Below are 12070 nucleotides of genomic sequence, written 5' to 3'. Positions count from 1 at the left end.
TTATTATTAACTTATTTATTTAGGAGATGGTTTTTATCTATTTTTTGCAATTAGGTTCAAAAGCAGATATACATCCATAACAATTAGATTGCCATAACCCATAATGAACTGCAAGCACTGCTTTAGTTAAATGGGTTGGTTTTAGCTTTAGTCAGTACGATACAACAAAATATCTGAAGAGCACCTAAAGATCCCTGATAGCTCACGTACATCACCCCGACCGACGTCTTTTTGACGTGTGTGTGTTCTGTGTTTGCATCTGGAAGACGTATTTTTTACGTTGTTTACTCAACTGCAATATGTCAATAAGTATTTCTCAATAAGACATTCAGCAGATGTCTTTGAGACGTTTATGTTTTAGATGGTTTGTAAAACTGATCTTTTTATGATATGCTAATGACATTGTGATGCTTTCCAAATGAAACATCTGGGATTAAACGCCCAGTTGATGGCGCACTACGTGTACGTTGTTTTGCACTGTTTTACTTGTATTTGCCTCAGCTGTAAATGCTTTGGCAATATGAATGTGAATCTTCACTCTCACACACACACGAGAGAGAGAGAGAGAGAGAGAGAGAGAGAGAGAGAGATTTAAATGGAAACTATAGAAAGATACAGAATCGAAGGAACAGATGGACTTGGACGGATTAAGGAAATCTGGGTGGGTTTGTGATGAACATTCACTAAAGAGGGAGAGAATGAATAAAAGAAAAGACAGACATTGAGATAATAAAAGTGAAGAGACAGAGGTACAATGTTATAACCATCATAACAGCTGAAAAGGTGGGTTGCCTTTCTGTCTTTATTCTGATCAGCATTGGTGTGTTTTTTTAGTTCAAAACTGCCAAAACAATATATACACTTTATGTGTTTATATGGCCATTCTTAGCTTGATTCATGGATGATAACGCATGATACTCTTTAATATCAATTAGGCTAATGTTGTACAAATTTGGGTAACACTTTACAAAAAGGTTCCTTTCGTTAACATTAGTGCATTAGCATTAGCGCGTTAGTTATCACTAACTGAACAATGAACAATAAATATTTTTACAGCATTTATTATTCTTTGTTAATGTTAATAAAAATACAACATGTTATTGTTAGTTCATAGTGCATTAACTAATGTTATAATATGCAACTTTTCATTTTTACAATGTATTACTATATGTTGAAATTAACATTTACCAAGATGAATAAATGCTGTAATTGTATTGTTCATTGTTAGTTCATGTTAACTAATGTAGTTAACTAATGTTAACAAATGGAACCTTATTGTAAAATGTTACCTAAATGTGGGAATTTTGCTTTTCCTTTGTCTAACAATTTATTCCTTTCCAGCATGAAATTGATTGTTAATATTCTTGTAAAAACAACTCAACTGAAGCATTTCACAGCATCTGTATCATGATTATATGTTATAATAACATAAAGCCTATTCCTCATGTTATCATAATTATTTAGAAACGCACACTACAGGTCAAAAGTTTTGAAACACTTACTCATTCTTTATTATATATATATATATATATATATATATATATATATATATATAAATCAAAACTGTGTTATATTTTAGCATCTTCAAAGTAGTCTTTGCCTAGAATATGTACTCTTGACATTTTCTCAACCAACTTCTTGAGGGATCACCCTGGGATGCTTTTTAAACAGTATTGAATGAGTATTTGTTTTTTAATGAAATGTCCAGTTTTACAATGAAATAAATTAATATGGTAACACAATTATATTTTTGTCTACAAAACTCATTTCAAACATTTAAGCATAAGCCCTCAGATCAAAAGATTTTTAAGATCATGAGAAACATTTCAGGCAAGTGTTTCAAAACGATTGACCGGTAGAGTATCTGCCAGGCACACTTTCATTGAAAATTACATTTGAAAAAAAGAATGAAAATCACCATGTGTCTTAGTAGATATTTAATTAATAATCTAGTTAACGCAATAATAAATAACTAATAAATATCAAATAAGTGGTTATATAATACATAACACAATGTCAATTGATATGATGTATAATGTAATATTTAATGTATAGATTAAGCTTAGTGGTATTTCTAATTACTGACTTAATAAAGTCATAAGCTGTCTTAATATTATGGTCTGCTCTAGGTGTCTGGAGGACAACAACAGACCAGCAGAGACAGATGTACCTTTGTCTAAGTGATTAACTGAAATCATGAAGGATTACAAAGAAACGGACGACGGTGATTAAGACATGGAATGAGTACGAAATTCTCAGAAATTTTTAATCTCACCAAGAAGCAAGACCAGGTGAGAGATGTCAAAAACAAAGAAGAACAAGGTCATTTTTGATTGCACAACTGAAGATTTCATCTCTGTGCTGAGCTAAGGAACAAAAAAAAGCTGTCTTTCCCATAGACACTAAAAACATTGACATTTTTTCAGACTCTCACATCTGTCTCATCTTCTTCCTTTTCTCTCTATCTTTAAATCCTCTGTTCATCTCCAGCAGTCCCACTGACCTTTGCCTGTTTGCATCTTCAGTTTCTATTTGTTTCCTCCGCTCATATAAACTCCTCCTCTCTGACTTTTGACATCTGCCTACCACTTCAATAATTTATTCTAGTTTAGTAATCTGACTTTCCTAATGCACAACTGCCCACATCTCGATCTCTCATTCCCTCTCCTCATCTTTGCTTACCGCAAACATACACAGAGCCTTTTTGTATATTGTTGTGTCTGAGTTGTCCTTTTCTCTCTTCTCTGCAGTTTCTGGTTTTACAGGATCTTTTCACCATGTTGGAGAACTTGTCTCGGAAAAAACGCTCCTTGCTGTCTCTCTCACTGACCTCTCTGGCCTTGGCGCTCTCTGTTCTGGCCTTCTGCACCTCGTATTGGTGCGAGGGCACGCACAAAGTGGTCAAACCTCTCTGTCTGTCGCCTGTCAAAATGAAGAACTGTGGACAGAACAACAGTCAGCCTTACACAACCGGTAGGAGTGTGGCTACATTACCACTTAATGGGGATTGTTAAAACTTCAAGGGATTTACATGAAATTAGCCTCATGACCTTTCAAAAGAAAGAAGTCATTCAGGATTGGAAATAGTATGTTTTACATTTTTAAGTAAAATCAAAATCATTTTTTAACCACTTTAAATGTAATTACTTATGACGAAAGACCAGACTTTGAATGGAGTAGATTTCAAGCATATCTTATCCCAAGTACTATGTCTGAAACATGTAACATTGTTATATCATTGATGACTTGGTTAAACTGCAATTAACCTGTACATTTCATCACAATCCGAAATGTGCACCATGTAATAACTGTGTTAAAGAGTGGGGTCTCTTGTGTTTGCACAGATAATAAACAGATGTTAAAGTATGGTTTCATAAAATGCTACAGCATAATCATATTAAAAATTGCCATATGCTGCTGGAAATACTGTAACATATTGCAATTTTAAACTGTAAATATCAGAGATTACAGGCCAATCCTTGCAGTAGCATAATCTTCCAGGTCAAACCACTGCAATTCTAACGTACCATTTTAACCACTCTTTCTAAGATGAAGGAGCTTATCACTTAATCTATAGATCTTCAAATAGACTGATGTCAAGGTTATGTAGGATTCCAAATGAGAGGTTTTCAATCAGATTAGGTGAACACCAAATTATTTACAAGGGAAACTTTGATCTTAAACAACATGGCAGACAGAGCATTACATGATCTGCATAATACCTTTAACAGCGGGCACAATTTATTCTTTGTGAATTTCCCCCTCATACTCATAGCATAATTCTACTTGAAAGGAAAGATGATGGCATGTGCATTTAAACTGCGTTGCACTTTACAACACAGAATAGGTTTAGAGCTCTTAGTCTCTTTGTAAAATTCCATCCCTTTCAGAGGGCCCAACACCGGACCCTAAGAAACCAGACTCCAATGTGACAATGTCCCCAAAGCAGAAGGAGGAACTGGCCCGTATGAGAGCCAAGAAGCTGGCAAATGCTGTCCACTACATCTGGGAAACAGGAGAGGACAAATACATGCAGCGTTACTTTCACACTGGATTCTGGCTGTCCTGTGAGAAACACAATGATGGAATCGGTAAGGGCCAATACTTCTGCACAGTGCTGTTATTCTTAACGAAATCTAAAATGAAAAATTAAATGAAAAGATTTTCTTTAACTGAAATAAAAATAACATTTGAATAAACTGAAACTAAACTAAAATACATTTTCATGACTTAATAATGGCTAATATATATATATATATAGCTATTGCATACCAATTGCTGATATCTTACAATTTTTACATTTAAGAGATGATCCGTTTATTTCAAGCAACGTTAAGTGAGGTCAAGAAAAAATGTGATGCAATAGCAATCACGTGGCTTGCAAAACATGTCCAAATCCTCTTTTACTGACAAAATTATTTCGCCCTTTTGGCTAGAAGCTTTTAATGTTATTCTTTTCACTTGTAAATGGAATTGCATTCCAGTACAGAGTAATGGGCACCAAACACAATGAATATAAATGAAAAAAATACTGTCATATGGCCAACAAAGATCCTATCCAGTCTCTTTGAACATCTGTTTCTTGCAGTGGCATTTCTCTTTTCTCATTTCTCCACCATGGGGTCACCTCAGTTCTAACATCTGCTAGTACAAGAGTCTTACGCAACTCATAGGACAGAGCTAAAAGTTGCCATAGTTATACAATTCTCCTCACTGTTTTTAAATGTGATAGACAGACTGACTGACTGACTGATTGATTGATTGATTGATTGATTGATTGATTGATTGATTGATTGATTGACTGACTGACTGATTGACTGATTGTATGGTTGGTTGATTGATTTTTCTTTTGAAAATGTACCTAGTTTGTTATTATTCTTCTCTCATAATTTTCCAGGAGAGAAATGTCGAAGCTTCATTGAGCTGACTCCTGGAGAAACACAAGGTGAGATGATTTTTCTTTTTAGCTATAGATCAACATTTTCCCCTTAAATATTACAATATGTGTCTTATTTGTGTGCCTCACTCTTTGATATCCTGTAGGAGTTCTGTGGCTTTCAGTGATATCTGAGTTTGCGTACATCAGTCTGCTGGCGATGGGTTTCCTACTCATGTGGGTGGAATTGTTGCTGCTGTGTCTAAATAAGGAAATGTTTGCACTCAAGATCAATGCTTATGCTGCCATCTGCACCGTCCTGTCTGGTGAGTCTTTAAGAGCTGTTTTGTGAGTAAATTTTAAATTATCAGGTTTGACAAACAGGGATCACAATCTTGCTCCTTTTTAAGGTATGATGGGAATGGTGGCACATATGATGTATACAACAGTATTCCAGATGACTGTCAGCATTGGACCCAAAGACTGGAGACCTCAGACTTGGGACTACGGCTGGTCATTTGCGTGAGTTTTTCTTTGCCTTTTATCATCTTTTTGTTCTTCTTCTCCTCTGCTCTCCCCTACTCTATTTATGTGCTCTTATGTTTTAACTTAATACCATTATTCCAACTACTGTGACCCCTCAAATTAATATTTGGATACTTAAGCCACACTGAGAAATATATGCATATATATTATTGAGATGGCCTTTCTTTTAAATTATACCACGGGTCTGGTGAATGCTTGATTCTGATTGATTGATGGACATTCTAAGGTGTGCAATTATTTTTCAAGTAAATGCATGGCTATGAAGTTGTTCTGGGTCTTGACCGCATAATGGTTCCATATCACAAGTTATTTAATTTATTTCAAAGAGCCCTACAGGCTACCACAACAAAATAACCAATTAAAACAAAGACACTGGTTAAGTACATCGGATAAGAACGTCAAACAATGTCTATAATATCCTACATTAGTTTAAATTTCGGTTGAAAAGCTCCCGCACTTATACACGCTCACACACAAAGATCAAAGATCCCCCATTTAGCCTTAACAGACTGTAGGGGCAAGTGCTGTTAGCGAGCATCTATGAAGGCCAGAACAGTACACAAGGGGGTGGTTGGCCAGCACCACGCCCAACCGCCTTTGTCTCCCCAGTGGCGATGTTTACACACCTCACCAGGTACTCATTTTAGGCTGAGTCGACCTAGGGGAGGCCCGGGACCGGTTCAGATAATTGTCACTGGTGTTGGCCATGAGCGGGAATCGAACTCAGGTCGCCAGGTTCATAGCGCAGCACGCTACCTGCTCACACACATACATACGCACACACGCACACACACACACACACTGTAGCTGTCATAGACAATGATTTTTATACTCTACAAACTATAGATATAATTTAGTATGTTTTTAAAATGATTTGAATTATGGGGACACTAGAAATGTCCTTATAAACAACATTTATAGCAGAATGCCCTTGTTATTACCAGTTTTTAACCTAAAATAATGTCCTCGTAAACAATCCAAACCCACCCACACACATAAACACACACACACTACCGAAAAGCAGCACATCCTCCGTTGCTAGTTCTAACGTGGCATTTTAGCAATGAAGGTTGAGCTGTATCAAAGTTAGATACACTTGATCATTACAAAGGTTTCCATATTATCTGAAATATCTGTGGGAAACACCCTTGCACTCCCCCTCCCTTAAGCTCTCTCACACACACGTGGACACACATACATATGCGCATTACGCACACTCACAAGTGAAAAACAGAGCTATCATGTCATTCACCGGCATCTCAGTAGGGTTGAAAACTGTTGTTAATGTTTACATCGGAATTATGGTGACATTCGGTGCTGCTGAGAAGTGCTTAAACTTACATCTTGGTGATTTTGAAGCAATGCTACATCTTAAGAGAGCTGCAAAAAATAAAGGTAATCCCACAGGCAATCTCTCTGTTTCTGAGCTTCTCTCTTTCGATCCCTCAAAAACAAACTCACACACAAACTCTCACACACACACACAAACGCACTACCTTGTTACTCCAGTAATTGCTCCAGTAAAGCAGCGCAAGCCTGAATCCTCCGTTGATAGTTCTGAAGTGACGTTTTCGAACTATCAACGAAGGCTTGAGCTGTATCAGAGCAAGATGCTGAATCCATGGCGAAAGAAAGTAGTTCCTCTCACAAGAGCGTTTTAGGGACGAAAACAAGAAAATGTAACCGTTGTATAAGTGGAATAATTGATTCCGGCCCATTGAATTATTTAAAAATATTGCACACCTGAGGTGCAACGGTCACTGCTACAAGTCGTGAATGCAATACCACCTCGGGTGTGCAATGTTTTTCAATAATTCAATGGTTTCACATAGATCAGAGAAATACAAGTAGGGAGGAACAGTGGTGAAAGAATGGAGTGAGAATATATTTTTTTATGAAGAAAGAAGATGGTGCATTAATAGAATTGGGTCAAGTACTCACAAAAGAGATTTTAGATGTTTCTAGACAATAGTTAGAGAATTATCTGTTCTGGTGGAGTTTGGAAGGTCATTCCACAGGCGAGGAATGGTGGAAGTGAAATTCTGAGAAAGAGATTTTCTGGAGGTCACATAGACATGAAGTAGTGTGTATATAGGGGACCATGGAACCAGTGGCTGATATGTAAGCAAGCATTAATACCTTGAACTTGATGCGAGCGACCAATGCTTAGCAGCCAATGCAGTTTGATGAAGAGAGGTGTGACATGCACTCTCTTGGGCTCATTGAAATCCAGACGCACCACCACGTTCTGGATTAATTCAGCAGTGGTTTGAATGTACATGCAGAAAGTCCTGCCAGAAGATCATTGCATTACTCCAGTCTAGATATGACAAGATGTCAGACAAGAAGTCTGGAAAAGGTCTGATCTTCCTAATGTTGTACAATAAAAATCTGTGTGATCGGGCTGTCTTTGCGATGTTGTCCATGAAGTTCAACTGATCGTCAAACACAACCCCAAGGTGTCCTGGATGTCCTGGATGCTGTGGTCATTAAAGATTCTAGCTGAATGGTGAAGTTATGTATAGCTGGGCTCGCTGGAACAGTGAGAAGTTCTGGTGGTGTTTTTCCATCCAGCATGAGATGTCTAGCAGGCATAATGAGACCTGTGCAGCTACAGTCAGGATGGAATGAGAGGTAGAGTTGTGTTTTATAGACATAGTAATGATAGGAAAATCTATGTGCCTGAATAACAGATCCCAGTTATGTCATGTATATGGAGAAGAGGAGGGGCCCAAGCACTGAACCCTGAGGTACCCCAGTAGCTAGTCTGTGTGACTTAGACACCACTCCCCTCCAAGACACCTAGAAAGACCTACCTGTGAGGTAAAACTCAAACCAGTGGAGTGCAGTTCTTGTGATGCCCATTGTCAAGAGGGTGGAAAGGAGGATCTGGTGGTTAACTGCATTGAAAGCAGCAGACATATCCAGCAGAACGAGAACAGACTATTTGGATGCTGCCCTCCACTGCTGCTGATCTTAGGTGACAGACAAAAAGGCATTCTCAGTTGAGTGTCCACTTTTGAAGTTCTAGGAGAGCAAAGAGAAGACCTGGTTGAACACAACTCGTTAAAGTTCTGTTTTTTTGCTATGAAGGGGAGGAGAGAGACTTGTCTGCAATTTTCTAAGAGTGCAGGGTTTTGTGTGGTTTTCTCAAGCAGTGGGGATACTCAAGCCTGCTTAAATGTAGTGGGAAAAGTGAGGAAAGGAGTGTTAATACTTATGTTTGGAACTTCATTCGAATGCTTTCTAGCTGTCAAACTCAGTGGAACATTTCCAAAGTTATTGTGATGAACTTCATCTGTGGTAGATCTGCTATGATGTGTGAACTTCATATATTCACTAAAAATGGGACCAGTTGGTAAGAAGCAATTGCAAACAAAGAGAGTAGTGAAGTTAGTTCTTAGAAAAGGTGTAACATATTTTTTTGCCAATTGTTTTGATATGTTTGTATCCAATTCAGTAAAATGCATTCATTTTTAAGTGTGGCTTTAGTGTCCAAATACTTTGGCTATTGTTTATACTCAGGGTTGGGAGGGTTAATTTTGAAATGTATTCCACTACATATTACAGAATACGTGCTGTAAAATGTCATTTGTAACATATTCTGTTAGATTACTCAAGGTCAGTAACATATTTTAAATACTTTGGATTACTTCTTCAGCACTGGTAGATTTTTTCACTTGTTTTGACTATAAAAACTCTGCAAGTACAGTAAGTCAAAATACACATGTTAAAATACATTCTCTGAAAAACCAGAATATCTTATGCAGTGTTGTTTCTAAAACAATAAAAACTGTTGGTTTTTTTTGTTTTTTTGAGAGATTTTAGATGTTTTTACAGGAAAACAATAAAAAATGGTTGCCCTAAAATCAAAGGTCTTACTAGAAAAAAGAAATTATGATCCAATGTGAATTTTCCTGCTAAAAAAATATGGTTGATCCTGGTAACGTGCATGTAAAATGAAATAGCATTTTAGCTTAGAGTAAAGCTGGCAATTTACACAAGCTTTATTTCTATTTCTTCTGCTTCAAACGTACTTCTCTGCCAGCTCGTATGAATGTAACAAATCATAAGAAATTGTTTCACCACTATTCAAATGCACTTTGGATCGCATCATTTATATGTATAAATGTTTTCCATCTGAAAGGACTAAATATTAAATTAAACAAATGACAATAAAATGCAAAGTAATCTCTTCAGTAATCAAAATACTTTTTGTAACTGTATTCTGATTACCAATTATTTAAATTGTAACAGTAGTGAATACAGTTACTTATATTTAGTTTTTAAATACGTATTCCTGTTACATGTATTCCGTTACTCCCCAACCCTGTATATATGTAAATGGTTGTTTGGATAAATTGCATGTAAGTTATATCAAATCAGTGTAAAAATTGATTATCAGATCCCTAATTTCAGTCTTAATCACCATTGGTGCTCCTTCCACAGTATGGCATGGATCTCCTTTAGTTGTTGCATGGCAGCAGCCGTATTCACGCTGAACTCTTACACTAAAACTCTGATCGAGATGAAGCACCGTGCCCGAATCCGTCTTGAGGAGGCCCGTGCTGCCAGCCATGCTCCACCTTACGATGAGGTCATCACGGCTAGTGGTGAGAGCCTCTACTCCGTCAGCCAACTGGTTCAGAACTGCCAGAAGGGGACACTCATGAACACCACATGGCCCCCCAGAGAGAACATACCTGGTGGGTCTATGGTGGGGATGGCGACTCCGCATGGACTGGTACTCGTGGGGGGGTGCGGGACGGAGGGGTGTGAGGATTGCGAGAGAGAAATGAATGAAATGGAGGAGGCATTGGAGAGGGAAGAGGGGGAGGGAGAGGATGAGATGTGCTGAAAAGGAGTGGAAAGAAAGAACTGCATCTAAGAGGACAAAAGAGAACGCCCACCAAATGATGATATAATGAATTAATTAATGAATGAACATTACATTTATATAGCGCTTTTCTGACACTACACTCAAAGCGCCTATAAGACTGCGGTAGACTCTGCTATGAGTATTGGAGAGAAAAAGAAAATGTACATTTATTCATTTGGGAGATTTTTTTATCCAATGCATGCTTCAAAAGTTTCAATTCTTGAAATTTCAATTCTGCAAATTGATACACTTTGGTGTGAACTGATTCTTTGATGCCACAAATAAAAATGCTGATATATCCTATTTGACATCTATTCCTAAGGAAATGCAGCTATTCCCACCAGGCTTCTTAACTTGAAAACCAACTTGGTCAACCAGCTTCACATGAAAGACTGGAGCCTGGAAAAGCATTGGTGTTGCTGGTCCACCAGCTAAACCAGAACCAAACCAGTATAAACCATCATGCAAATTCAAGATGGTCTAAGATGGCCTTTTCAGCAGGGATAGTAAAAATAAGACAATTTTAGGTCATTTAGCCTCTAAAATATGGATAAGTCTGCAAACTCTTTTTTTTAGAGTAGATCCCATTGATAAAATCTTTTTGTAATTTTAAATCTGCATGGTCAAATACAGTATTATTGTATTCCCTTAATTAAATAAATAATTAAATAAATAGCAAATGCTATAAATGCAACTTAAACATTTTTGAAAATGACTTTAATTCATCAGGCATCTTGTTCTCTCAACAAAATTTCACAAAAAGTTGAGAAAATAAATTTATAAATAAATGAAAAGATAAAAACTTAAGAGACTAAATTGCTTCATCAACAAGATTTTTATTTATTTGTTTTTACTGTTATGTCTTTACTGTTAAGATCGTCTTATAATTCAACAAATTCTAGTACTTTCTTATGCCATTAACTAGAAGTCTGGTTTATTATTCTTGTGTCCTGTAAACATTCATCAAACATTCTTTGGTCACGCTTTATATTAGGTGGCCTCAACTACCATGTACTAACATTATTTACATACAAGATTATGTATTTACTGTGTAACTACATGTTGTTCCACAAAATTCCCACATTTGCTGCTACTGAGGTTGAGGTATGGGTAGGTTTAAGAATAAGGTTATTGTTAGGATTAGGGGCTAGAGTTGGGTTTTGGGGTAAGGGTTGGGTTAGGGGGTAAAGTTAGCAATGTAACTACAAATGTAATTAAATCAAGTCCTTTGAATGTAATTACAATGCAACAACATGTATGTACATAATTAGTAGCTTTGTATCAAATGGTTAAGTACATAGTAGTTAAGGCCACCTAATATAAAGTGGGTCCCATTCTTTTAATTAAGAGAAACAAAGGGATAGAGGGAAGAGACTTAGCTCAAGGAATTCTAAGAAATTTTGTACATTGATTGAGTTTGTCAGGGTGGCACATTTGGATGACATCTGGCTCTGTAGGTTACGTCAGTCTATACCCTCATTCTTCACTTCATTATATTTAGTTTTTTCAATAAGAGCACAGAACACAAATCAAATCCAAGTATATCAAGAAGGAGTGATAGAGAGATTACAATAAACAGAGGAATTTTAGCAGCTATAGACAGATGCTTCAAAAGATGGACAGAAGATTATGTGAATAATCTCCCAAGTAAGAGACACAGATCAAATGAGAGATGGAGATAGTGAAAAGCAGTATGAAAGAAAATCTAAATTACAAACAAGAGAGGATGGATACGTTTTCTGCTTAGTACTGTGAAAGCTCTCTTAATG

At 36.8% G+C, this 12070-nt stretch overlaps 1 protein-coding gene across 1 annotated transcript; it reads left to right on the top strand.

Moving 5' to 3' along the window:
* Positions 1 to 2777: 2777 nt before the first annotated feature.
* LOC127619462 (germ cell-specific gene 1-like protein) lies at positions 2778 to 10280 on the top strand. Its single transcript, XM_052092314.1, has 6 exons — positions 2778 to 2973; positions 3891 to 4091; positions 4898 to 4945; positions 5044 to 5202; positions 5287 to 5398; positions 9872 to 10280. Exons 1-6 carry the CDS (start codon positions 2778 to 2780, stop codon positions 10278 to 10280), a joined length of 1125 nt encoding a protein of 374 aa, XP_051948274.1.
* The last annotated feature ends 1790 nt before the right edge of the window (positions 10281 to 12070 follow it).

Source organism: Xyrauchen texanus, chromosome 26, assembly GCF_025860055.1.
Source record: "Xyrauchen texanus isolate HMW12.3.18 chromosome 26, RBS_HiC_50CHRs, whole genome shotgun sequence".
Lineage (NCBI taxonomy): Eukaryota > Metazoa > Chordata > Actinopteri > Cypriniformes > Catostomidae > Xyrauchen > Xyrauchen texanus.
Note: the sequence above shows the minus strand (reverse complement) of the source record. Positions and strands in the feature narration are given on the sequence as shown.